The 27,431-nt window shown below is 40.3% G+C and overlaps 1 protein-coding gene across 11 annotated transcripts; it reads right to left on the bottom strand.

Moving 5' to 3' along the window:
* Positions 1-77: 77 nt before the first annotated feature.
* On the bottom strand, positions 78-27,431 carry SUPT20H (SPT20 homolog, SAGA complex component). 11 transcript variants are annotated; one of them, XM_089489168.1, is made up of 24 exons: positions 27,304-27,431; positions 24,005-24,097; positions 23,152-23,187; positions 21,314-21,372; positions 21,105-21,171; positions 20,274-20,403; positions 19,246-19,349; positions 18,150-18,266; positions 17,971-18,024; positions 17,417-17,556; positions 16,963-17,119; positions 16,816-16,872; positions 15,740-15,811; positions 13,207-13,364; positions 12,645-12,677; positions 11,870-11,987; positions 10,339-10,447; positions 8,589-8,744; positions 6,680-6,977; positions 5,195-5,352; positions 4,076-4,134; positions 3,057-3,167; positions 1,887-1,992; positions 78-257 (listed from the first exon to the last, which is right to left on the bottom strand). In XM_089489168.1, the coding sequence occupies exons 2-24, from the start codon at positions 24,005-24,007 to the stop codon at positions 169-171; spliced, it is 2,391 nt and encodes a 796-aa protein (XP_089345294.1). In that variant the 5' UTR covers positions 24,008-24,097; positions 27,304-27,431; the 3' UTR covers positions 78-168. The 11 variants fall into 11 exon arrangements, with proteins under 11 accessions (XP_089345294.1, XP_089345296.1, XP_089345299.1 ...); XM_089489170.1 differs by having other exon boundaries at positions 4,076-4,131; XM_089489173.1 differs by having other exon boundaries at positions 6,680-6,749.

The following is a 27,431-nucleotide window of genomic DNA, read 5'->3' as shown; positions in this document are numbered from 1 at the left end:
GAAAACCTGTTGTGTAAGAATGGCTAGTTGCCTTTAAAGGTTTAGCAAACATAAATTCAAGTTCTATTTTACCAGGAGATTTCAATTCAATTTTATTTAAAAAACTATAAATATACATACATATCAAACAAGGATTTTAAGAATTTAAGAACAGTGAACTGCTTCTGTTTATTTTTTGACTGGATGCCTGAATGTTGTAGCTGAGCTGCTTGCATTGCTGCCACCTCTGCTGTCATAACCGTTTGATAGTGGAAGAGCTGCCAGGGAAGGAGCAGAAAACAAGCTTAATAGGTTTTACTTCTGAAGAGTGAGGTTTCATCTTAGAGAAAGTTTAAACAAGCAAATCAGGTGGACAACAAACACCTTGCTGTAGCATCTAAGGCATTTTAGAAATAATTTTTAAAAGCCTGGTTTTCACTTTTCTCTGAAAGAAAGAAGATCTCAATATAAAAAAATGCTCATGGTTCTGAAAAATCCATGACCTGTTTTTAAAGGACTAGCAGATTTTTCCTTGTTTTAAGCATGTCAGTTTTGATTTGATTTCAGTCACAGGCCAGTGGAGATAAGGGATATTAAGATATTATTGATGGTAGTGGCATAAAAGCTGCCTTTTGTAGTTATAATACTGAGATTCCAATTTGTCAGTGTATAATGAAAAAAATTATTATATCTATACCATAGTTTTTTCCCCCTCCCATTTTGCAAGGGCATTTTGCTCTTGGTAAGGAACTCTCCTGATCTTCCTTCCAGAAGTACAGATGACAAAACATTAAATCTAAGTGTAAACCCTATCCTGAATTTGGGAATAGTTGAATTTCCAGTTAATTTACCAAACAAATCCCATTATCTCTGTAATCAGAATATTACATGGAGGTCTTAAAGGTAGAAGCAGAAAAGGAAGAGGCACTAGGGATCAAATTGCAAACATATGATGGATGATGGAGCACACATAGGAATTCCAGAAGTAAATCAGCATGTGTTTTATAGACTAAAGCAAAGCCATTGACTGCATAGATCATGAAAAGCTATGGCTTGCTCTTAGAGGAATGGGTGCACCACTCCACCTGACTGTCTTGACCTATACTCAGGCTAAAAAGCTGCTGTCAGAACAAAATATGGAGAAATGAAATCATTTCCAATTGGCAACATGGTCAGTCAAGGCTGCATACTTATGAAAAGTTATAAGAGAAGGAGAGGACCTGTTTCAGGGGTCACAGTTGTGGGTGTAAATTGCACTGATCTTAAAATGCCTACAGCTTTTCAAATACAGAGGGAAAGGAATATAAATGGGGGGGGGGGGAGGGTGTACTGTAGAAGCCTCTCTGCAGACTGTCAAGACGCACAAGGCTTGTATAGTATTTAAAACGGCCATCACCATTCTTCTCCACTTCAAACACCCAAAATGATGGGTGTGCCACATTCTTAGGGCTCTCCCATGTTGCTGCTGAATGCTGATTCAGCCGAAGAATAAGGTGAGGAAGGATGTGGTCCTTTTCTCTGGTTCAGGCAAGGGAGAGGTAATGGGTTGTGAGGGCTGCTTCCATGCCCTGCCATGCCATGTCTCCTCTCTTGCCATTGCCTTCACCCTGGGTCCCTTTTCCAGCATTGACTCATGTGTATGTCACTGTCAGGATTTTGGGACTATTTTTTGTCAATCCCCCCCCCCCCCCTTTACATATGGTAGTCCCAGGTGGAATCATCCACAGGGCATACTTTAATTCCTGTTGTGACCTCTGTGGGGTTTGAGTTTCTTACAGAGCTTTGGCCTAACCACTTACTATTACAGTCCCTTGAAGCAAATGTCATAGTATCCAAACAGTTTTTATGTGGCTGAAAAACAGAACTGCAGCATAACTCTCCAAAGAATGCTTTGTTAAGAAACATACCTGCTCCCTGAGGCTGCATAAAATTCCCTACTCCAGTCAGGTTAAGAACAGCAGTTTGCTGAGCAGACAAGGCCTGGTCTTGATTTGTGGAAACTTGTTCAGAATCCTGGCAAAAGAAGAAGAAGAAAAAAGATTTGACTCACAGAACAGAAGTGAAACCCTTAATTAGTTTCTCTTTGAAAATGTAACTATACTGTAAGACATATGTGCACACAATTGGTTAGAAAAAGGTAGTTCTTAAAGCACTTCCTGAAATGGGGAAGAAATAGAGATAGCCTTTTGGAAACCATAGTTAGCAAACATAGGACCCATCCTATGTAATGTGCCTCCCTGCCCCTTCCCCTTTTTGACAGTAACTTTACATTATCATTCATAGAAAACTGCTTTATACTCATTGGGCCATCTAATACAGTATTCATCAGCTCTAGCTGGCAACAACCTTCGAGGTTTCGGGATTATGTCCTAGCCCTGTCTTGGGCTCTAGGGACTGAATTAAGAATCTTCTGCATGCACAGCATGTAGTAGATCATGAAATTTTAGCTAGTATGACCAATGCTTAGGAATTTGGGGAGTTATATCCAAAATAAATGGAGGACCAAAAGCTGAGAACCACTGCTCTAGAGAAAAAGAGCTTGTGGTGATCAACATTTGCTGTTGTTGTGTGCCTTCAAATCTTTTTTGACTTATGACTACCTTAAGGCATCCCTATGACAGGGTTTTCTTGTCAAATTTCTTCAGAGAGAGTTTGCCATTGCCATCTTCAGAGCCTGAGACTGTGTGCCTTGCCCAAGGTCACCTGGTGGGTTTCCATGGCTTGAGGTGGGATTTGAATCTTGGTCTCCAGAGTCATAGTCCAACACTCAAACCAGTATGCCATGCGGACTTGATCAACATACTAAGGGCTTATCCGGAGGTAGCCATGTTGTACAGTAACATCCAAATTCCACAAAACAACAATTTCTTTATTGAGCCAACCAAAATGGACAAATTACATGATGCAAGCTTTTGAAGCTCCACTAGGCTGAAAATGTTTTGATTTTAGCTGTGGTTATTCTAAGCCTTTCCCATGTGCAGCTATCACAAACAACAAATAACCAACTCTCTGCTTTGGGGTATTCTAAGGTGGCCCAAACAAGTATACACACACATATTTTTGAGAAATATACCTACTTGATCTCCCTGTTGCTGAGTACTTGAAGCTGTAGGAGGTTGGGATGAGAACTGGGAGAGTTGTTGCTGTTGCTGCTGCAAAGGGTTGAAAATCAGTGAGCCATCTGGAAGCTGTTCAGGTTTAAAGGCAAGAAACAGAGATCAGGTTGTATTTTCATGTGGTAAGCACAAAGAAAGATATAGCACTTAAACTTTGTATTCTTGTGTAGCCACAAAAAGTACCCAGACTGTTGCCTAGTCATTGTCCACCAGACACCAACTCATTCTAAACCCAATCCCATTAGATTAATATATTCAGCATAAAACAGTCTCTGTGAAACAAGCCACAAAGTAGGAGCAGGGAAAGTGCAAACCAAAACGTGTCACCCCACAGTATTCCACCCAGAATATGCTGATTTTCTACAATTCTCTTTTATCAAATTTCTTTGCAAAATAACAAAATGCTGTTCAGAATTCTAGCTGTGGAAAGAGGAGCTAGGCAAAGGGACTGTAAGAAAAGGCGACAGTATGAATATTAAGAATCCCACAGGCAGCTACTGCAAATCTGCAACTTTTGCAAATCTTCAGTAAAGAACAAGGTTTGTTGTTGTGTGCCATCAAGTCATTTCCAACTAATGGTGACCCTAAGGTAACTGAATCACGGGGCTTTCTTGGCTAATTTCTTTAGAGTGGATTTGCCATTGCCATTCTCTGAGAATGAGAGCGTGTGACTTGCCCAATGCCACCCAGTGGGTTTAAACGGCTGAGCCAGGATTCGAACCCTGGTCTTCAAAGTCACAGTCCAACACTTAAACCACTACACCACACCCGTTCTGCTGTCTAGACATACTGTTCCAGCTTCCTTGAAATATTTTTGTTAGAACAAAATCCTCATCCATTATTTTATTATTGTGCTTGTCTATAAAGGTAAGTAACTATCCTTCCAAATACAGGAAACCTTTTCAACGGGATGGAAGGTTTTAATCACCAGTCAAAGCAGATGGAAATCTGTCCAAAATAATCATTTTGAATAAATTTACCTGCAGCAGATTCAGAGAATGAAGGCCTGGAGCACTGTTTAAACCCAAAGGACCACCTGCTGAAATTAGACAAGATAATTTTGTAACTGTTTTTCTCTTTACTTCGAAACTAGATTGGGCAAGGTCTTGAGCTTAAGATGAGGGTACCATTTGGAAATGTTATATTGCACAGAATCAATACATATGCTATCTTCCATTTTGCTGAGCCTTTTTATCAGAATATAAAATAGGCTTTACAACTCAGAGCTTTTCTCTAAATGTCTTTCCTAGGTCCTAAATGTTAAACCTAGGTTCATAGGTTTAAGCTGACATAGAATGACATTTTAAAGGAAACCTTTACTTGGAAATAGCTTTGTAGTGCATTATGATTTCATTATGATTGTTCAGCAATACTATTCTGATTCTCTGTCCAATGTGACATCTGGGGGAAAGATGGTACAAAAGTGGTACAAAACATACATTATATATTTATTGTATTTATGCTGACCCCACCAAAAAGTTGAAGGAAGTGTACAAAATCATTTTCAAAAAGGTCAGCAGGGAGATAACAAGTAAAACTTGAAAGCATAGCAGCAGATTTATAAAAAAAATCCAGGTTAGACACTAAACACACCAAATAAATACACTAAATTAAAATGCCTACGTAAAGAAGATCCTTTGTGTTTGGTACTGAAAGTGACCAGCAGGCAAAAAGACCTAGTAAAGACAATTTAAAAGCAGCACCATCATCACAAAAGCCCTGGCAGGTAAATACAATCTGGGGGCATGAACTACATTATCTGTAGTTTTCCTGCTATTTATTACGAACTGAAAGGGGTATGGGGATTGGGAAACGGAGAAAGACAAATGCCTGTATGGTGGTAATTATGTATGCATTATTCTCTTCAGTCGTTAAGTTGGATCTTCAGCCACATGCGCAGACATTATCAAAACCCTGGTGATTATCAGTGTAGGTGCTGGTAGTCTTAATGCAAGTCAGAAATTAAAATTCCTCTAATGGACTATTATCCACTTTACCCATTAAGCAATCAATTATCTTCTTCACAGTTTTCCTGAGCGTAAAAGCTGCCACCCTCCATGCACCAGCAACATTCAACAGTGGCTGGCTTTCATACTCACCTGGCTGAGAGGTTGAGGGCTGCACTGCAGCGGGCAGCGCACTTGGCACCAGACCTCCTGGTGGTAAAATGCTGGTCAAGTTTATGCCTGCAGGGGTTACCGCACTAGTACTACACCCCAACATGGAGTTTGAGCCACTCATCAATGTCTGCGCTCCACTGTACAAATGTAATGAGCAGGCATTAGATCAACATGACAGGAAGGGCTGGGAGAGAGACAGTTTTGCTATCCCAACTCCCTGTGAAGATATCTCCATCATTAGCTTTGGGGATAAACAGTTCAATCTCCAACTGATTTTGTTAAGTTGTATTAGTTAAACTTAGGAGACATGTCAACAGTAACAATGAATTTGATCAGTCCAAAATTAGGAAATAAAAAATGGACCCATTTTTCTATAAAGCATGTATTGGGTGGCATTTTAGATACATTTTAGACCTTCCCATAGTCACACATAAGTGCCCAGATAATCTGTTCCCAAAGAATGGGAGAACTGAAAGGCACCTTAGAAAAATATGAAAGATTTTCTGTGGGTTTTCTGGGTTATGTGGCTGTGTCCCAGAAGAACTTATTCATGCGTTTTGCCTGCATCTGTGGCTGGCATTTTCAGACACTTCCCCCTTTAAAGATGCCAGCCACAGATATAGGCAAAATGTCAGGAATAAATTCTTCCAGAACCTGGCCACATATCTGGAAAATCCACAGAAAACTATGGAAGCTGGCTGTTAAAGCCTTGACTTCACATGTGAACGATTGCTTTGGGTGTGAAAAACATAGTTCCACCACACTGTGCCTTCATTCCTTAAACGCAACTCCAAAGTCAGTAAGAACAAAATAAGGAAAATTAGTTTCTTTAAGCTCTCAATCCTGAAAATGGTCTAGCTGATTAGGACAGACATTGCAAAGCTTTCATCTTCCTATTCCAAGTCCGTGGACAAATGCTTAAGAAAGTGCAACACAAGTTCTCACTTTCACATATGGCAAGCAATGATAACTGGCATGCCCCTCCCTTTGACACAGGGGATTTAACTTGTAGTTATACAGTAGAGTCTCAATTATCCGGTGTAAATGGGCGGTCCCATTGGTCGGATAGCCGAAAATGTTGGATAATCTGGAGGGTCATAGGAAAAGCCTAGCAATAATTATGAAAAGCCTTGAATCACTATGAAAAGCCTTAAAATCGCTATGAAAAGCCAAACAATCTCTATGAAAGCCTTGCAATCACTATAAAAAGTGTGCTTGGGGCCTGGTGGGGCTTGCCACCGCGCTTGGAGCCCTTTTCGGCTGGGGCCGTGGTAAGGGCTCCAAGCCATGCCCATGGACTATCCGACGTCGGATAATCTGGAATGTCGGATAATCAAGACTCTACTGTATGAATAACTAGATTTTTCTAAGGTCCATCATAAGTCATCTAACTCGGAGCACAATTAAGGGGCAAAATCAGTATAAAAATGAAAACAAGGAAGTAGCACAGTGAAACCAACTTACCATACAGAGCCCACTACATTGATGAAGTTAAGTCCTGCAGTGTTTGGCATGACCTGGTTGGAGGAGGTTCCTGTAGTAGTGGATGTTACCATGGTGGAAAGAGGAATGGTCATTACAGGCAGTGCCTGGCTCAGAGACATTGGCTGCTGAGCAAACGGGGTTAGCAAAGTGGGCTGAGGGGTGAAGCCTGAATCTTGGGGAGTAAGGGTGGCAGAATGGGTAGTCAGAGTGGAGCTCTGAGCATCAGGAGGGTGTGGGTTGGCTGGAGTAGGAGTAGATGGTTTAGGAGTTCCAGACCCTGCTCATTGAGAAAAATAAAAAACACTAGTTTGTTATAAAAGTCCTTTTGTATAATAATGTTAATGGAATGCTTAGCTCTCACAGTGTGGAAAACAAAGACACTCCAAAAGTTAGTCACTGCTGCTTCAAACAAGATGCAGCACATGGCACATCAACATCCACTCAACTTAAGCTGCAGACAAACCTATATTTCCCTTAGGTAATCCTAAACACTGGTAACACATTTACACTACACCCCTACCATGAACAACTTTGTTAGTTTGCGTAATTTCTTTCAAGGCAGCATTTTGCTTGCAAAAAAAAATTTCATCCAACAAGTATAAAAAAATCATCTGCACAGTACCATAGTCGAATAGGAAGAAAAACAGACTGAACAAACACTGACTAAGACCAAACTGAATACAGTACAAATAATTATCTGTGACTAGTTTGCTTAAGTTGGGCTTAATCACAAAGAAAGAAAAGTAGCCATGGTTGTGGCAGAAAATAAACACTGTATTTTTAATAGAGCGCATAAATTTGGCATGAAGACATCGTATCAATGGAATGGAAACAAAAAAAATCAAAAGCTCTTGAGGTGTTTTCTTTTTATGATTTTTTTTTAGCTTTCATGTCCTGCAGAAAGAAAGGAAAGAAATGTGAATGTCTAGAAGCTGTGAGCAAAGTCTTCTTACAGCAACAAATGTGTGCAACATATACAATTCATACCCGCAACATAAAGGACGGAAGGGAGGGGAGAAGGTTGTGTGAATCAGACTGTTGGAAAATTGATCAAAGCTTCCTTACAGGTTTCTTTGTGCAAAACAGGAAGGCAGAAAAGACACCTTTTGAGCCATCCAAAGAGTTTTTAGACTATGCCACTTGAGCTACAGGACTACGCTGTGCAGCAGACTGAAGAAACGAGTCTACAGGTTATTTTTATAGATCCCTTCTCTTTTACTTTATGCAAATATTTTAAAGGTTGGTAAACATCCATAGCTGTTATTTTTATTTAAGGGATCTGTAGTACTGATGCTACCCGCTAATCCAAATTCAACTCAGAAAACATTTAACAAACTTGACTGCTAGACTGAGATGATTCTCATTTTTGTCATCAGCAATGATTTGTAAAACAGTATAGCAGAGTTTTAAAAAATCAATTTATAGTTTATTGTATTGCCACCTTAGGACTGATCATGTTAAATACATACATAGAGATACAACCGCACCATACTTGATGACATTTATGAAGTTTTTGCTCCTTAAAATATGGAAATGACAGTTGGCTTTAGCAAACTATTGTTGATACACTGGTGGAAAGAGCTGCATTTTAGAAATGTCTATGGTCACATTAACAATCAGGCTGAGTTAGAGAGAGACCAAGGTTGATTGCATAAAATGGATTAAAACGTATACACAAAGGGTGCATACATATATAAATTTATACAGAGAAACAAATACAGTTACAGCAAACAAAGTACATACAGTCAACAAGAGGCCTGCCTTAAGTGCTGTACAACTTTATATACAATCTAGCATATGATGGACATTTTGGTTCTCCAATCAGCCAAGTTACGAAGTTTACCATGAGCTTATGAAGACTTAATGGAGAATTTAGGGCGGGACTCACTTTGTGAAGAGCTTGCTGGAGACATGGTTGCTGGAGAAAGCATGCTCAGCTGATTCAGATCCAGAGATTGCTTCCGAGACACTGCGGGAGGCTTGGGAGGAGGAGGAGTGGGGGATTTTAGGTGGCCGCTTGACTGCTGTGGACTAAAGAGATTACCTGAAAAACACAATTAAACTAGATTATGTTTTAGACATAGCATCAGAAAGAACATAATTCATAATAGAGATTATACTGCACACTAAGTACATATTATGTCCTGGTCCTAAACCATTGTCTGTCTTCAGTAATGGACTGGACAAGGGCAAACAAGTTGAAACTTAATCCAGACAAGACAGAGGTGTTCCTGGTCAGTCGGAAGGCAGATCGGGGAATAGGGATCCAGCCTGTGTTAGATGGGGTCATGCTCCCCCTGAAGACACAGGTTCGCAGTTTGGGGGTACTCTTGGACTCAGCTTTGAAGCTGGATGCCCAGGTCTCAGCTGTGACCAGGAGTGCTTTCGCACATTTAAAACTTGTGCACCAGCTGTGCCCGTTCCTTGAGAAACCAAATCTAGCCACGGTGGTACATGCCTTGGTTACATCACGTTTGGACTACTGTAATGGGCTCTACCTGGGCCTGCCTTTGAAAAATGTTTGGAAAATTCAGCTGGTTTAAAGAGCTGCTGCCAGGCTGTTAACGGGGTAGATTACACAGACCATACAACGTCCCTGTTGAAACAGCTTCATTGGCTGCCAGTTTGTTTCCGGGCACAATTCAAGGTGCTGGTTATTACCTATAAAGACCTACATAGCTCAGGTCCACAGTATTTGGCAGACAGTTTCTCCTGGTATGAACCGACCCAGACTCTGAGATCCCCTTCTCTCCATCCCAACACCATCACAAAATTGGTTTGTGAGGATGTGAGAGAGGGCCTTCTCGGTGGCTGCCCCTAGACTCTGGAACTCCCTGCCCAGGGAGATCAGAACGGTTCCCTCCTTGATGGCCTTCCGCCAGCAGGTGAAGACCTACCTGTTCAAACAGGCATTTAAGGAACTGCTATAAGGACAGGCTGGGATGTTGGACCATTTTAAAAATTTTGTTACAGTTTTTCTTCCTCTTATTTATAGTTTTTTTCTTTTTCTTTTTAAAATATGTTTTATTCTTTCAATAACTCTGTTTTAATATTATTTATTTATTTATTTATTTATTTATTTTTTAATCTAATTTAATTTTTTATGTTTTTAGTTGTACTGTTTTTAATGCTGTCGAGCTGCTCTGAGTCCCAGTCCTGGGAAAAGAGTGGGATACAAATAAATATAATAAATAAATAAATATTATAAGCGCAAGTGAAGCAGGGTTTTTTTGCTACCTACAGCACCTGTTAATCTGGATTACTCAACAGGAGGGACCAAGGTAGTCTTCTCCACCTCCTCCTCTGCCAGACAGAAGTATGGAGGATGTTCTGCCATGATCCCCCAATTTCTTGCTCTCAGTCTATGGGGCAAGGCAAGAGATTGTCCCTAATCAACCAGCTTAGCCAGGAGAACTTCAACCTCTCAAGCAGCTGCAGGCAAGGAGTCTCATTATGGAAACTGATCACATTATCCCACTCTACTGTATGAGACAACACCATAAAGTATAACTGAGACAGACTCTCAATGTATGTGCACATTGAAAATGATAAACAATGCCAGGCTTTGGAGATGGGGTGGAGGACTTTTCCCACAATGATTTATATGCTAAAAAGGATAGTGGAAAAAAGCATTTTACCTGTAGAGCTGCCTCCTGAACTTGAAGGTAGTTTGATGGGAGGTGGCCGGTGTTTCACACCTTTTCCCAGTAATGATGACTGAACATACCCGGATACACTCTCAGCCTGCTAAACACAGACACACACACGCAAACAAATGTTACCATGCATAAAAATTGCAAAGAATTGGAAATCATATGTCCTCCAGGAAACCCCTTGGCTATAAAAGAACGCTCCAGAACTAATGTGACAGAAATTACTGACAAACGGATCAAGAAGCTAAAAGGCCAGCCTATATCACACACTTTACAAATTCCCTGCTACCTATTTCCCTCAGGGCTGGGATTCAGGTCCAGTATAGTAACAGAAAGAGTGTTCTTTGGCTACATATTTATTTCTAAGGGAATACCACATTACATGAACGCTAGCATTTTCATCTAAAGCAATGGAACAAGGAAGGCTGCTGCTAACAAATGATTCCAGTGTAAAAATCTAGAATGTTTCCAGGAAAATTCAACTTTACATAAAAATTAGTTGAAATCTGGAATAATAAACAATTGTACATGCTGCCAGTGTTAACTTTTATATTAGCCTTATTTTGATGTTGTTTGTGTGTCTGAATGCTAACTTGTTTTCCATTATCAACTGAAACTGTTGAAAGAAAAATACTTTCCCTTATCAAGAAATCTAACTGAAAAACTCTGCTTTTGTACCATCTTTCATTCTAGCTCAATGAATTTCCAAATATAAAGTATCGTAAAAACAGGAATGCTTTGGCAAGGAGCAAACAGCTCTACTAAGTCAATTCGCCTCTTTCGTTTCCCATCCAATGCTAACTCTTGCTCTTATTCTTCCCATCTTCTGCTCATTCTCAAGGAAGGAATAATAGATAAATAGATAAAAAGGAATTCTGCATTCCTTTTTATCTATTTGTTCAGTATCCCCTCCTTAATCCAGTAATGGCTTCTTTGTTTTAACGAATTTTCAACATTCCACCTTCCCTTCCCAAAATCCTGACACATTCTAGTGTGATCAGCAAATAAAACTAAGGGCAGAGCTATGCTGGTATATCTGACAATGGATTACAATTTCAGAATGTAGTTAAAACAAAAATGTGGCGGGTTTATAGTCCCACTTTATGGTGCCTGTGAGTGTTCGTCTATTTCCCTTTACAGAAATGATTCACTCCAATTCATCTGTAAGAATAAAAGTTAAGCTCTGCTCTTGGGGAGTACATAATGTTAGGGTTTGATTATGAATAATTTAAATACTTTGAAACTTCTGTAGGGCTCTTCGGCCAAACGAAAAAGAAAAAGAAAGCTTCCATTGAGATACTGCTTTCAACTCTGTAGCACTTGATAAAGGTGGATAGATTGCCCTTATGACTATCACACAGGTTTCAGCTAAAGAAGGCTTAGCACTAAAGTCAGAATTGTCGCAGGCCTGAGTTGGTTTAGGAAGGTACTTGTTTGGTTAAGAGAAATTAAACTGTAAATTCCTGTAATTTTTCAATGGGTACTCAATGTTCTCTAATATACAGTAGCAACATACTTCCATTTCCTTCTCAGGAGAAAGTTCATTTAGACAAACTCCGCCGTTTGAGTTATGAAACATCTTCACTGTGCATTTAGCTTCATTTTGAACTAGTTCCTGGTACTGGTTGACCACTCTGCAAAATGACATTAAACAGAAGTCTTTCACGAGGTCCCAGAAATATTAAAGATAGGTGTATCCACCTAGTCACACACACACACAAGCCTTTTTATCTATGTTTTCTTTGCCTATTCATTACTTCCAGTCCTTCTATTAACTCATAAATAAAATACTAAAAATGCAAAGATTAACAGAAAACTGTGTAAATTTACTCTACTATTCAAATCTTTATATTTTACAAACATGTTCTTATTTGGCATGCTCCTCTAGTCCTCATTTGAGTTGTTTCCAGAACCAGGATTTGATCTGTCATGTGAAGAGTAGGAATGTTCCAACTAAGGGCACATGAGAAGAGTGACACAGAGAACACACACACATACACACATTTTGTACCTATTGTTTACAAAAGACCCACATGCTATACAGAAGATCAGCCCTGACCAAAGTCCTAACGCTTCTATACACAACAGTCAGAAATTATTATCTAAGGGAACTAAAGGCCCAGAGCAACAGAGACCCTTCTGGGAGAGGGGGAGAAGAGAAGGAAGGTGTTTGCCCATGAACCAACTTAGTTTACAAGAAAGAGGGCATAAGAAACTAAGGGGCAAATCAAGGGGAGAAGCAAGAACCCAGTTATCTATGTAATCATGAAAATGTTGATAAAACTACTTACCTTTCAGCTTCTGATTTTGAGCCAATAAGAAAACTGTAAGTAACACAATATAATAATCAAAAACCATTTTAAGTTAGAAAATACAAATGATAAGCTGAGTGGGGCCCTTCTAGAAATGTTGCAATACAAGTGTGGTGGGAAATGTGGCCCAGACTACATGAACTAATCACTTGTTTAGAATGCCACCCCGGACTCTCCAAGCCCTCAAAGAGCAAAACCAACCAAATGCAAAATAAATATAAAAACAAAATTTAAAAAAAAACTGCAAGAAGAAACATGCTGCCATATTTAGCACGATTTCTCACCTGTGTGAATTGCTGAAAAATTGGGTGGCATGCTACTAATAACCACTATCAGCATTTTGTCCCTATAGTGCTATGGTTACAATGAGGCAGTCAGATATCCTCCCTCCTCCCAAGTTACAACCACCTCTGCCTCAGCTTTCCTGGAACCCACAAGTACTAGAAGAAAAGATTTCATCTTCCAGAAATCAGCAAATTTGCCTCCAAAGTTACTATCCCCAACATCCTTTACTCCAAAATATAATACCACTACTACTTACTGTGACGGAATAGCTGGGCTCTCATTATCTTCTTCACTCTTAATCATCTGTATTTTGCCGTAGTATAATGGATTTCCCAATGACTGGAAAATTGTCAGTTTTGTTTTCTGAAGTTGACTTCCAACTTCACATTCAAAGACATAATCATCTTTTACTTCCTGCCAAAATAAAAATATTTATACAAGGAATTCATCTCCCAAAGCTTCCTTTTAGCACAGGTAAGAATGAACCCTTCAGAAAGAAAAAAAGGAAGGGCTCACAATGCTTTCCAAGTTACAATGCAGTGGAGAAGGAAGTTTCCTCTTTGTTATTTCCCCAGGCCTTCCTTTATTTTTTAAATTAGCTTTTCCATTACAATCAATTATACATCTCTCCCTGTGTCAGGAACTGGGGTTTGGGATCCTAAAGAATCAAGGCCCCTTTGATTCACACCCAAGGCATTTACGTATTTTGCCTCTACTGCTGCTGGAGATCTGCCATTGGAGAAGGAATGGCCTTAGCTATCCAGCCCTCCACTCTGCCCTACAAGAGGGTATCTAAACTAGCTTACGACTCCACCTGGATGCCCTCCTTTGTGTTTGCTACTATAATTTATACTATATTGTGATAATGGATGTATTTTGTATTGTACGGCATAAAAATTGGTAGGCCTGAAAAGTATGCAATAATTAAGGAAAAAAGATTAAATACGATAAAGTAAATCCCTCTTTCGTACAAGAAACAACATGCTTACTTCACTTATTTTTCCCTCTTGCTTTGCCACTAGTTTTAGTGTCTCCTAGATTATTTAATCAAATAGTATAAGCTACGTTTGACTGCTAAGTCATTTGACAACAGTCAAAATATTCCAAAAATGCCACTGTGCAGACAGCAGTGGGCCTTTTAAAATTTCATAGTATCACTAGTTACCAATGGCAGAAATTGGGACAATGTGTTTTCTAGCTAAGAACAAGTGTGCTGATTCCAGGACATTCAACTTCCAGGCCAAGTAAGGCTCAAGGATCTGTCAAAATGAAATGGTGCACCAAAATGATGGTTTACTGAATATGTGAAGATGTTAAAAGGGATGCAGCAATAAAATCTAAGGCAAAGTGAGGTCACAGCTTCTCTTTGTAACAGCTACTGTTCACCGGAGTCTGCACAATGACCTAAACACCAGCGCAGCCGCCTGGGTTCCTGGGCTGAACTGCAGCTGACTAGGGTTCCCTCAGACCAGATGAATGGCCGATTTTTCCTGATTTTGGATGTTACTGCAGGTATGTCTAAACAGTATCAGAAAACAGTGATCAGCGGTAAATAGCACTGCCTGTCAAGCAGAATTTTGACAAGGACTAAGGCAACCCAGGTTCTGATTCTCAGCCTTGAAGCTGACACTAGGCCAGTCAATAGTCCCAAACCCTAACCTCGTGATGCTGAACCTATGGCACACGACGCCAATTAGCCAGGCACGGGGCGAGGAAGAAGGCGGAAGAGGCACGCACGTGCCCATTCCGCCTTCTCCCTGCCTTTTTTGGGCCTCCTGCTGTCTCTCTCAGACAGCAGGAAGCCAAAAAATGGCGCTCAGAAGGAGCCAGAGGCGCACACGTCTGGCTCCTCCTCCCAGCCCTCTTTCCTCCCAGGTTCCCTTTACTCGAGGCAAACGGGCCCCTTGGAACCCATTCGCTCGGAGGAAAGGACTGAGAAGGGGCTTGGGACGTGTGCCCAGATCCCTTCCCCTAGGCTTCCCTTTCCTCCGTGTGAACAGGCCCCTTGGAGCCCATTTGCGAGGAGAAAAGGACCGAGGAGGAGAGTGTGGGCCGACACCTCCTCCTTCTCCCCATGGGGCTTTGCTAGACCTGAGGTGTCCTTTGGAGAACACCTCAGGTCTGGCGAAGCCTCTCAGAGAGGAGCAAGGGCCGCTGGCCTCCTCTTCCCCGCGGGGCTTCACTAGACTTGAGGTGTCCTTCGGAGGACACCTCGGGTCTGGCGAAGCCCCAAGGAAAGGAGCAGGGGCTGCGGGCCTTTGGAGGACACCTCAGGTCTGGCGAAGCCCCAAGGAAAGGAGCAGGGGCCGCGGGCTATACAATGGTATAGTAAAATGGTACATCTTATATAAAACAGCTTTTTTGGTTTTTTAAAAAATATTTTCAAGCCATGGATGGTTGAATCCATGGACAGAGAGGGCTGACTCATTAGCCTATCAGAACCTCTGATGATTATCGTTATTATTTTAGCATTAATGCTTCAAACATACTATTATTTTACTAAAATGTGGCTGGACAATTGAGTAAATCTCTTCTGAATGGTCAAACATCCTAGTGAAATCCACCAGTCCAGGAGCAGCCTGTTTCTGAAGATTCCAAATGCAAATACCTTTCTTCACCAAAAGCCGCATCTCCACTGTTACACCAGTGTTTCACACACACACACGGTCACCTACACTGTCTTAAATTCTGATTGTTCTTTTATACTGTTTTTTTTCCCCCATTTTTATTTGGAGGAAGAAATCTCTAAATCTCTAGGGAGGGTAATCTAAAAGTCTATAATTACTCACATGAGCTGGCCAGACACTTGGCTGTGAGTCATCAGTCTTGATAGATTTTTCTACTTTAGCATATTTTTCCACCTTTAGAAACATCAGAAGTGTTATTAAAATTAAACCAGGCAACAAAAACACCATTGATTACCATAATACTTTTGATAAGCAGAAAAATACAGAATTGAATTTAAGAGATAATAAAGATACATGAATGTTTTTTACAAATGCTAATCAAACTAATGGTTCAAAGAGTTAAAAGGAAGACCAGACACTAGCGAGGCTGTCGAGTTATATTATTTTGGGATTGTTCCAGAAAAGAAATGCAAAAGAAAATAATGTTGTAAAACAAACTCTTGTCCAAACATCCCACTATTATGTGCAGTACACCCTTAATATATGTGGGGGATCTGTTCCACCACCACCCCTGTGTAAGGGAAAAACCGCAGGACTTCAAGGCCTGTTTGTTTAAATGGCTGTGCGCTCCCACATGCAGCGCTGCACACACCTCAGGCATGTGTGCCATTTTAACATCTGCTGTCCATGTAAGCTTAAAAACGCATATAGCAAACCCGTGGATGGAGCAGGCTCACTGTAAATTATATTGTTATAATAAAGCCCATAGTAAAAGATAACTGTCCAAATTATATAAATTAGTCCTTCTCCTAACTGCACTTATTTTAGCCATTCACCCTATATTTATCTAAAACACTAATATCTGTATTTCCATCATTAATATATCAAATGAATGGATACCAACTTAAATAAAATGCATCTAGCTTAACTTTTCTTATACTTAATAACGTACATTATGGGAAACAATCCATAATAAGTATAAACTATATCATTTTATACCTTATAGATAGTAAATAGTTTTTACTATCTTTCTACCACTGAGCTATTACGAAATGAGCTGGCACACTGCAAAACATCACAAAGACTTTATATAAAAAGTCTTATTATCTCCTTCAAAAATACCTTGCCAGCATAACATCTTCAGCAAAGAGAAAAGCAATTAAATAATACCAGAATGAACTGACAATTAGGCAGTTGCAGCACATATACTAGTGAATAGCCCTGGAACTACAACTTACATCCACTTCAGACGGTGCAGTCAAATAGCAAGGGGTCTGTTTCCACATATCTACGCACTAAAAGGAACAAGAAAACAAAGCTATGAAAAAATGATCATTAAGATTATTTATCCAATTTACGTTTTTAGGTTTCAAAAATATGCATACATTTCCAGCTTTGGAAATTTTGAGGTCATGTTGCGGTGCTGCTTTTCTCTCTTTTCTTTTTTGCACATAATCCAACAATTTAAGCTGTGGTGGTGTTGTGCAGTGAGTCACTTCCTGCTGTCGATTCAAAGATGACCGGGAGTATCTCTTGAAGCATCTACAAAACACAAACAATGAATGGAAGGAAATTTACAACAGTCTGGATTAAGTGTATAACAGCACCCCAGAGCTAGGGTCTGTAATACAATTTGTTTTTATGAATGGTTGACCACAAGTGACATTGATTCCACACAAACTTTTAAGGGTTCTTTTCTAAACGTTTTTATTCTGGCAGGAATTGGTGGCTAATGTTGAAGTTATTACATGGATTTTAAAAATCAAATAAAATGTTTAAAGCAACATAGATACTAGAGAGATGTGAAGAGATTCAACAGAGGCTACCACTTTCCAATACCGTTTCATTGGGTGAGTATTCATTTTCTGCTTGTTATAGAGAAGTCTGTTTGTTGTACAGGTTACAGCAATTGAGGGATCTAGACACAGGGGTTCAGCTGTAGCAAGTATGAGCTGGCTTTCTAGTAGGAGTTTGTCTTCCTAAAACATGAACACAGAAGATTGCAAAATAATAATATATCTTACTGTACATTTTTACAGAAGTAAGTGTCTCAGTATGACTTTGTTTCACATGATCATACATTAGGCTGGGTACATCTGAAAAATATTTAGATATCATATTTATCATTCTTTCCAACATGACAGCTGCATGCTACACACTTCACAACTGAGTATATGTACAAATGCTATGAAATTATCATTTTCAGTGGTTAACCTATGTGATTGTACTTTCACTGAATGAAGTCTATTTTACATTTTTGCTCCTGCTGGATGACAGACGATATCAGCTTAGCTAAAGAATAGCTGCCCAAAGGACTTCTTTCTCTTACAGACAAATCACTGAAGTACAAAATTACTAAAACCAATTCTATAGTTGCTATATATATTTTTTACCTGTGTCCATTTGTGGTTGTCACTTGTAATGGAATGAACATCACAAACCAAAGTCTGGAAAAAGAAAAAAAACATTAGTCATGAAATAAAGAATGTCTGAATGCCTAAATATGTTGCTTCAAGACTGTTTTTTTTTTTAAAGTCAGAGCAATGCAAATCCTAAAATATAAAGAACATACTTGCATGGTTGGGCGTAAAAGAATGTGCTTGCTTTGGTATGCTGGAGATTTCAGATTACCAGACTGTCTATAGTCACGTATTTCTGTTATGACACATCCACAATGAAAAATGTTGATCTGTTTAAAAGAGAATCACACACACATATATGTTTACGCACACAAACATGATATGTTAAGAATTTATCATTCCAAGACCTAAACTCTTTATTTCTGTGAGCACATCCTATATTTCACAAACAGGAATGGTCAACAACTGATACAGAAATTGATGCTTTCTCCCATTTTTCAAAGCCAACTTGTTTGCTTTTAAAACTCACAGACACCAAAACTCAATTCATATGCTAGGCTAAGCTATGGCTTGTGTTAAATCCTGATTTAAACTTTTAAACATATAAACAGCAGAACCACACAATCTTTTGTATTTTTACTGCAAAGTAAAGCTCACTGTATTCAATGAGGCATGCTATCATGTAACAGGGTACAGGATTGCAGCCTTAGAGCTAGCTACTCATCTCTTTTTTGTTTTTTGCGTTCCCATCACCTAGATTTCATTTCACTTATTTATTTATTTCATTTTTCATTTAATTAAAATTCATTTCCATTTATACCACCATAAGTTAACACAGGGCCAAAGCACACGGCTCAGAAGGAGTGGCCTCTGGCCACTATGGCCCCGATCGCACGAGGACCGGGACAACCACAGTCTCAAGTGGCTACTGGTAGCGGCTACTGGCAGAAGATTTAACTAAAAGTTCTGGGTCTCGCCACCTTAATGTGGCCTCAGAGCAGCTTCTGGCTACTTTGGGGGCGTGTATCTAAACACCACACCCCCAAAGTGGCCGAAAGCCGCTTTATTTGGCCCGTGTGTTTTGGGTCAGAATCATAGCAACTTAATACACATATACCAACAACTCCAATAACATTGCTCAATTGTTAGGGAACATTTTCAAAATATAAATTTCCATAATTCCCTAAATTGCCTTCCAGGGTGGTGGAATGGCAAGTCAGTACAAATAGGCACACTGTAAGAACTAGTACCATCTGGAATGTAAAACCAAAAGAATAATCAAGAACATCCTTGCAAAGCCTTCCAAACCTGGGATTTTTCCAGAAGGTCAACTAAAATAGGCGGAAGTTCTTCGGCATCCAAATATTCAAGCAATTCTCCTTCTTCATACGGAAGCCGAATTGTTTCTGAATCTGCATTAAAACCAAAGAATACATTTCAGCAGAAATCTATTATTTATTTTTCTGGTTGCAAGAGTTCATGCTGTACATGTATTTTTTGAAACTGTGAACTCAGTATGGCGCGTTATAGACGGGCCTTTAATACGCCCCCGTCACGTGCTAGGGGTTGGCCGAGGACCTAGCGTCCATACCAGCCTCACCCCAGCACATGACGGGGGCGTAAAGATGGTGGCGCCCTATACACACGGGCGCCGCCATCTTTATGTGCTGGACGCGTTGCGTCTGCACATGTTGCCCCGGAAATGACGCCACAAATGTGCCCCTTGCACTTTGCGGCGCCACTTCCGGGGCCTGAGAAGGAGCGTGATTTCCGCGCTCCTTCTCAGCAGCATCCAGGAGCCGCACCGTTTAAAGGCTGCGGCTCCCGGACGGTGCAAGTGGCGGCGGCAGACCGCCGCAATCCGGCGGTCTGTAACGCGCCTAAGTTGCAAGTCACTGCAAATTAAGGAGAGTTTACAATGCATTAAATTAATGAATTATTTAGAGCAACACAAGCTTGAACCTTCTTTTTCATTACAGACATAACAACCTGCTGGGAGAAAACAGTAGCACACTGATTATGCAGAAAGCCAAAATATGTTTTTGAAGTTTTGTATTATATAGTTTACAATAAATTATATTATTATTTTCATTATTTTAAATAATAAATTCTATTATGCTTTTCATGTGAAGTAGACAGTAATACTAAGTATTGTTTTTAAGGCCACAGATTGAAGTACATTCAGCACTCCGTATCCACAGTTTCTTTATCCACAGATTCAACCATCCACAGTTTGAAAATATTTTAAAAATATATACATTAAAAAAAAAAAAAAAACCAACCCTGATTTTGCCATTTTATGTAAAGGACAGCATTTTACACATGGCGAAGTTTACCTGAGCCATTCTTTCCTCTGAGCATCAGTGAATATCCTTCATTTCCCGGATACAGGTTCACTACCAGGCATGACAGCGTTTCTTGCATAACTAGTTTCTCCAACAAGTTCACATTTCGTCTCAGCTTCTGCTTTAAAATGGGCATCACTCATGAAGATAGTGAATACAGAAACTAACACCATTATAAGGAATTTCTCATCATTCTCGTGCAAAAATCTACCTTTGCTCACAATCTTTGTTTTTAATTCAACAGGATAAAATTTTTTTTTATTTATTCATTGGATTTACACTGCATCTGGCTCTCAAATTAAGAGTGAATTAAAATACAGAACTAAAAGTCAGAATAAATTCCTTAGTGCAAAGTTTGGCTTTACTTAGCCGAACTTAGTGTTTGCTGACTTAGACATTTCAATATTCAAATATGTCTTCATCAGAAACAATCAGAAAACCATCCAGATCCATCAGGCTCTGGGGGGAGATCACGTTATTTGGACCTCAACCCTTGCAAAGGGCTGAATAAAGGACTAATACCACCTTAGATGTTTTAAATCCCTTAGAGGCCTTTTCTAAGCCACCTTGGGCCCCACTCTGGGAGAAAGATGGCATATAAATGAAATGAAAGAAAGAATAAAAAGGAAGATTTTTATGAAAACAAGTGCACAAAAAAAGTAAATGCACTTTTAATCATTAAAAACATTCTGAATAAATTTCCAAGTGATTTTTAATCTCACATTACCCCCAAAAAGAACAATATTTGCAACTGCAGCTGATCGTTTCATAATAAAATACAGAAAGCCGGGTGTGAGTGTTTAGCAAATAGATTCCACTTACCTTTATTTCTGGTTCTTTATCACATTCTTCTAGATAAAGTTCATATAATTTTTGAAATACAGATTTTCTAAAATTAAAAAAAGCAATCTCTTGAGTATCTGTTCTAATGAAGTTGGCCATAAACCACAAAATCTTGTGCTGAAGTGCACTTGTTAGTCTTGAATGTGCCCCCAAGTCCTGCTGTTTAAGAAACATTAAAACTTTCTCACCTTCCACTAGATAAATATTTCCTTTTGGGTGGCCTTTGACGGGCACTCTCAATGATATACTGGGGAAAAAAGAAACAAGTTAGAGACATACAAATATGCCAGCAGATTTCAGAGCCTCCTCATCTATAAATTATGCACATGGGTTTAATTAAATTGAATTACAAAGCTAGTGAAAAGCAAGCTTTCTTTTACAAATTTATTTCTAAGTGAGCAAACTTTCTTTTACTATATTATTCACCCAAAAGTCTATTTTATATATAATTTTTTGCAGTACTGGAATAATTCTTATACAGCGCGCCCGTGTCATACGCGCTTTACGCAGCTTGAGCATATGCGGGGCGTGCGTGGGGGTGGAAGGGGCGGCGTGTCGCCGCACACGAGCCCCATTGTTTCCAATGGGGCTTGAGCATAGGCGGGATTCGCCTTACGCAGAGGCATCCGGAACGGATCCCCGCGTAAGGCGAGGACCCACTGTACACGGTTCACTTGGTTATCAATGTAGCAAATCACAATAGTGGAAGAAAATCTCTTCTACAGCAAGTGTAAATCAATATGTGAATATATCTGGAGGCCTGACTAGCACTGAAACTCATGTCATTTAGGCACAACATTAAAATATAGCCATTTACCAAAGCCTTTGGGCCTCATTAATTCAATCCAAAGACTTTTATCATTTCAAAATTTTTAAAATCTGTTTCTAACTCTTTATATTGTTTAGTATGTTTTTTGCTTATTAAAATTAACCTGTCTAATGCTACTTGTATGCTGCCCTCAGATTTCTTGATCTAGAGTGGGGTCTAAATATTTTCATAAATAAATATCTGCTCCGCAAAAGCAGAGGATGCTCACTGTGATAATGCTTTTTTATTTATGTTAAATTCAAGGTTTGTATTCTGATTTTTATTTTAAAAATCCCAATATTGCTCACAATAAAAACAGATAAAACAAAATAGTACTTAACAGGATAAAATGGTTAAAATAATAAAAATAGTAAAATCCATAAAGCCAGTAATAAGAATAAGAGTTAAGGTTTGGAAATTGAGTCAGTTCTGAAAAATATTTGGAAACATTTCTAACTGGTGGCAGGGAGAGCAAGTTAAACTGAAAAATCTAGTCATACACTACTATTACAGTGGGCCTTTCCCTTAGAACCCCCCATAAATACTGTGTATGCTCGATCCCTATTGAAAACAATGGGACTTGTGCACACGGCACAGCTCAGCACATGCGCCACAAGCACACACACCATTACCTCTTCCAGCATGCGGCCTCAGCGTAAGCTGTAAGTTGCGTTTGGTGTGTCCGCATCATATCCGGGCACACTGTACTTCATTTGATAATAACCATTCATTAATAATCATTAATAATGGAGTGATTATTCATTAATAATCACTCCATTGCAAGGAAGATATTATAGACTCTGATTACCTCTTTGCAATTATACTGTTTTACTGAAATGGTCTCTCTTTTTTTAAAGTGTAAAAGCTGTCATGCTTAATACCATCCTGCAAGTGTTTTATTTTTATAGCTTTCTAGGGTATGTTTACTGACAATTACTTTTTTCTGTTGAAAGAGTTGAGAGTCTGAATGGTAACAGTATATTGTCATTATTTGAAAACAGAAGAAAAAGTTTCCAAACTAATCTCAACCCTTCTGGACAATAAGGGGTCAAGGGGAAAGAACTGAACCAAACGTCTACTGAATTGTGGTGTGTATATTGGGAATTAGGTGTTTCTACAACAAATGTTATCAGACACAGAACAGCGATGGCACCTTCCATGGTTAATATTTTAACTTTAAAGCATATGCATAATTCAAACAAATAATGTACTTCTTACCTCCGCACGATCCAGTGCAAGTTCTAATGTTTGTTTCTGCAAAAATGGGGAAAAAAACTTTATCAGAAAACTAACTAATTTGTTACATAGAATCCTGTAAAATATCATATTACCAATGTTATTTTGTTTACCTATAAAACGATCACATAAATAGCTTATTTAATATACAGTGCTGGAAGCCTGCACCAGAAGAAATCTCGGTGTGTCAGGAAGAAGTAATGAGGTGCGCACCGCCTGCACCGTGGGCACGAGCCCCATTACATCTAATGGGGCTCAAGCATACGCGTTTTTCCCTTACGTGGGGAGGTCTGGAACGGATCCTCCGCATAAGGGAAGGGCGCACTGTACCAAGTATGCAATTCTTAGGAGTCACCAGAACCTAAATGTAATTGAAACTAATCAGACTCCTGTATAAACATGTTTAGAACTGTTATGTAAGCTATGTAATATCTACTACACACAATGATGTAGTAGAAAATAGTGATATACATATGGAAGTTTTTATGATTTATGGGAACAGCACCTTCATCAAAACAGAAAGGAAGATAGAATGCATAACCAGCATTAAATATGCAATAGGCACTGATGTGTAGATGTGGTTAAGAAATCCTGAAAAGGCTATGAGATCATGTGGTCTCTCCCGACCATGAGAACATATTCTCATGTCCTTTCTTAGCAGTTAACCATCAGATCAGTGCTGTATTTAAGGATTAAGTGGGCTCCAATTAAGTAATGGTCTTAAATGAATACACACACTGTCGTTTGAAAATGCATTTTGAATCACAGTTGACAAAAAGATAGGTAACATCTTTCTATCTATCCACACATTACAATAGGACAGAGAAAATCTTACCATTGTGGCTGAAGTTCAAAGGCAAGAAGAACCAATTAAATATTTAGATTGTGGCACTGACTGAAGGTATGCATGTTCAAGGTACTCCAAAAGCTGATAAAAGAAAAGAAAAACGTGATTACACAACATGTAAGACATTCTCCTAAAACTTTCATTTCCAATTGCTGGTACCGGATATGTTAAGGAGCAGACTCATATGCACATTTACTAGGATTGGGCAAGGACAACTTTTTTCACATTCCTCTTTGCAGATGCCTACAGTTATGGTAAGCAGCAAGTGGAATAATGCTTGTTAAATAGCTAGATTTGCCTAATGGTCTTGGAAAAATTACTAAGGCCTGTTACAGCCTGCCAAAATAAAGCTGCTTCGGGTCTCTTTGGAGGTATGCTGTTTAAATGATGCATGCATCCTAAGAATCCGGAAGCTGCACCAAAGCTGCCCTCCAGTGCTTAGGAATGGAGTGTGGCTTTGGCGCGACCTCCAGACTCTTAGGACCCATGCATCATTTAAATAGCATACCTCCAAAGAGACCCAAAGCAGCTTTATTTTGGCAGTCTGTAACAGGCCTAAGGAAGGTCAAGGAAGGAAATGCGCAGGCAGGCTTGTTCCTGAACATAAGGAAAACTTCAGATTCTCTGAAGATGCCAGCCACACAGGCTGGCGATACATCAGGAACAAACTCTTCCAGAACACAGCCACATAGCCCGAAAAACCCACAAAAACTATGATTATTTGACTGTTTTCAAATATTAGGCAACCAAGTGACGGTTTCTGTCTGGTGTGCCAACTTGGAACCATTCATATTTAAGATTGGAGGTAGTTTCCAATCGTTTCTGGCAGTTCATGGGGACTGTTCTCCCGCTCCTCAGTATTCACTGGAAAATGGGAAGAAATACAGTTACGCTGTGCATATGATATTGTAATTAAAAGGTATAATTTTAACTTGCTAGTTGGAAGGAGACCCAGCGTAGTGGTTTGAGTGTTGCCCTATGACTCTGGGTTTGAATCCCAGTTTGGCCATGAAAATCCACTGCTGACCTTGGGCTAGTCACACTCTCTCAGCCTTAGAGGGTGGCAATGGCAACCCCCCCCCCCCGCCTTTGAGGAAACTTGCTAAGAAAACTCCATGATAGAATTGCCTTAGGGTCGTCACAGGTCAGAAACGACTTGAACGCACACAACAAATCCTCCTTGCATAGCCTCCCACCCTGAGGCCTTGCCATTCAACCACAGAACAATACACAGATTAACATGTAAATCACTCCTCCCAATCTAGAGTCACACAGTGTGTGTGTGTGTGTGTGTGTGTATGTGTGTGTGTGTGTGTGTGTGTGTGTGTATATATATATATATATATAATTCTCTTCCAGGCAAGCATTCTCTGAAGATGCCAGCCACAGATGCTGGTGAAACGCCAGGAATAAACTCTTCTAGAACATAGCCCAAAACCCCCACAAAAAACCATGGACGCCGGCCATGAAAGCCTTCAACTTCGCAAGCAACAAGTTGCCTATATCACAACTATTGGCATTACATGGGAATTGCAATTCGTGAATCACATTAACACATAAAACATGATGCAGGATTCTGTATGGTGTGTTATGGGAGGAGGGGGCACCAGCCCTAGGGATGCGCCTAAATCCCTGAAGCATGGCAAGTATTTTCCAGTAACATAAATCTCTCTATAGTTTTTTTGTGGGTTTTGGGGGCTATGTGGCCATGTTTTAGAAGAGTTTATTCCTGGGGTTTTGCCAGCATCTGTGGCTGGACTCTTCAGAGAAAGCTCTCTCTCTCTCTCTCTCTCTCTCTTTATATATATATATATACCCACTCTCTTCCATGCCAGCGTTCTCTGAAGATGCCAGCTAGATGCTGGCAAAATGTCAGGAATAAATCCTTCTAGAACATGGCCACAGAGCCTCCAGAAACCCACAGAAAACTATGGATGCCGGCCGTGAAAGCCTTCGACTTCACATAAATCCCTTTAGTACATTTTTAAAAGCATTCAAGGCTCCCCTCAGATCTGAGGAAAGCACAGAGCTTCGAAGCCCAGCCTGACTAAAGCCTGTTACAGACTGCCAAAATAAAGCTGCTTGGGGTCTCTTTGGAGGTATGCTGTTTAAATGATGCATGCATCCTAAGAATCCGGAAGCTGCACCAAAGCTGCACTCCAGTGCTCAGGAATGGAGTGTGACTTTGGCGCAACCTCCGGACTCTTAGGACCCATGCATAATTTAAATAGCATACCTCCAAAGAGACCCCAAGCAGCTTTATTTTGGCAGTCTGTAACAGGCCTAAAGCTGCTGCTTGGGGTCTCTTTGGAGGAATGCTGTTTGAATGACACACGCATCTTAAGAGGTCGGAAGCCAAGCCAAAGCCATGCTCCAGTACTAAAGACTGGAGTGCATCTTTGGTGCATCTTTGGGCCTCTTGAGATGCGTGTGTCATTTAAACAGCATACCTCCAAAGAGACCCCAAGCTACTTTATTTTGGCCTGTCTGTTCAGGCCCTAAAGCAGCCATGGCCCCTGGCCTCAGCAGCAAAGAAACGTACTACAGCAGCCTCTCTCATAGCATCCACATTGCAGAAATAGCCCACTTTGAGACCGCTTTAACTGCCCTGGCTCTGTGCTAGGGAATCATGGGAATTGTAGTTTATTGTGGCACCAGAGCTCTCTGACAGGGAAGGCTAAATGTCTCACAAAACTACAACTCCCAGAACTCCTTAGCACGGAGCCAGGGCAGTTAAGGCGCTCTGAAAGTGGATTATCCCTGCAGTGTGGATGCAGCTATTATGGTCAGCCGCCCAAAGGACTGACTGAAGAGAGCTCTGCCAGTGACACAGCCAACTACAATTCCCAGAATCCCACAGCAAGAAGACACAGCAGCCGTGAAGCCGGTGTCAAACCGGATTACATCTGCAGTGCGGACGCTGTCAGGGAGGCCGCTATAGGAGTACGTTTCTTTCCCTCCGAGGCTGGGATTTCTTCTTCAGGCTGCATAACTAAATTAGGCTGGACCCCACTTTAACTGCCACGGCTGAATGGATGCTAGGGAATTCTGGGAGTTGTAGTTTTTGTGGGACGTTTGAGCCTCCCCTGTCAGGGAGCTCTGGCGCCACAACAAACTACAATTCCCAGAATTCCACAGCGTGGAGCCACAGTAATTAAAAGCAGTGTCAAGCTCCATGATTTCCGCAGCCTAGGAGCGGCGTTTGCGACTCGGCTCGTTTAAGCGGGGTCTTTTGGCCCCTCTCGGCCACCGTAGATCTTCATCCTGCGGGAGCAGCAGTAACCCACCTCTCTAGCGTCCGCTTGGGCCCAATGTATACCGGGCTTTCGGTCCCTTTTTCTCCTTTCATAGGAGCCCCGTCTCCGTCAGACCAGGCGAGCGGCCTAGTCGCTGTAGAAACTTCTCCTCTCGCGAG

Source organism: Sceloporus occidentalis, unplaced genomic scaffold (genome assembly GCF_023333645.1).
Source record: "Sceloporus occidentalis isolate IW3139 unplaced genomic scaffold, rSceOcc1.0.p SCAF_1, whole genome shotgun sequence".
NCBI lineage: Eukaryota > Metazoa > Chordata > Lepidosauria > Squamata > Phrynosomatidae > Sceloporus > Sceloporus occidentalis.
This window is presented reverse-complemented; position numbering and strand designations above follow the sequence as displayed.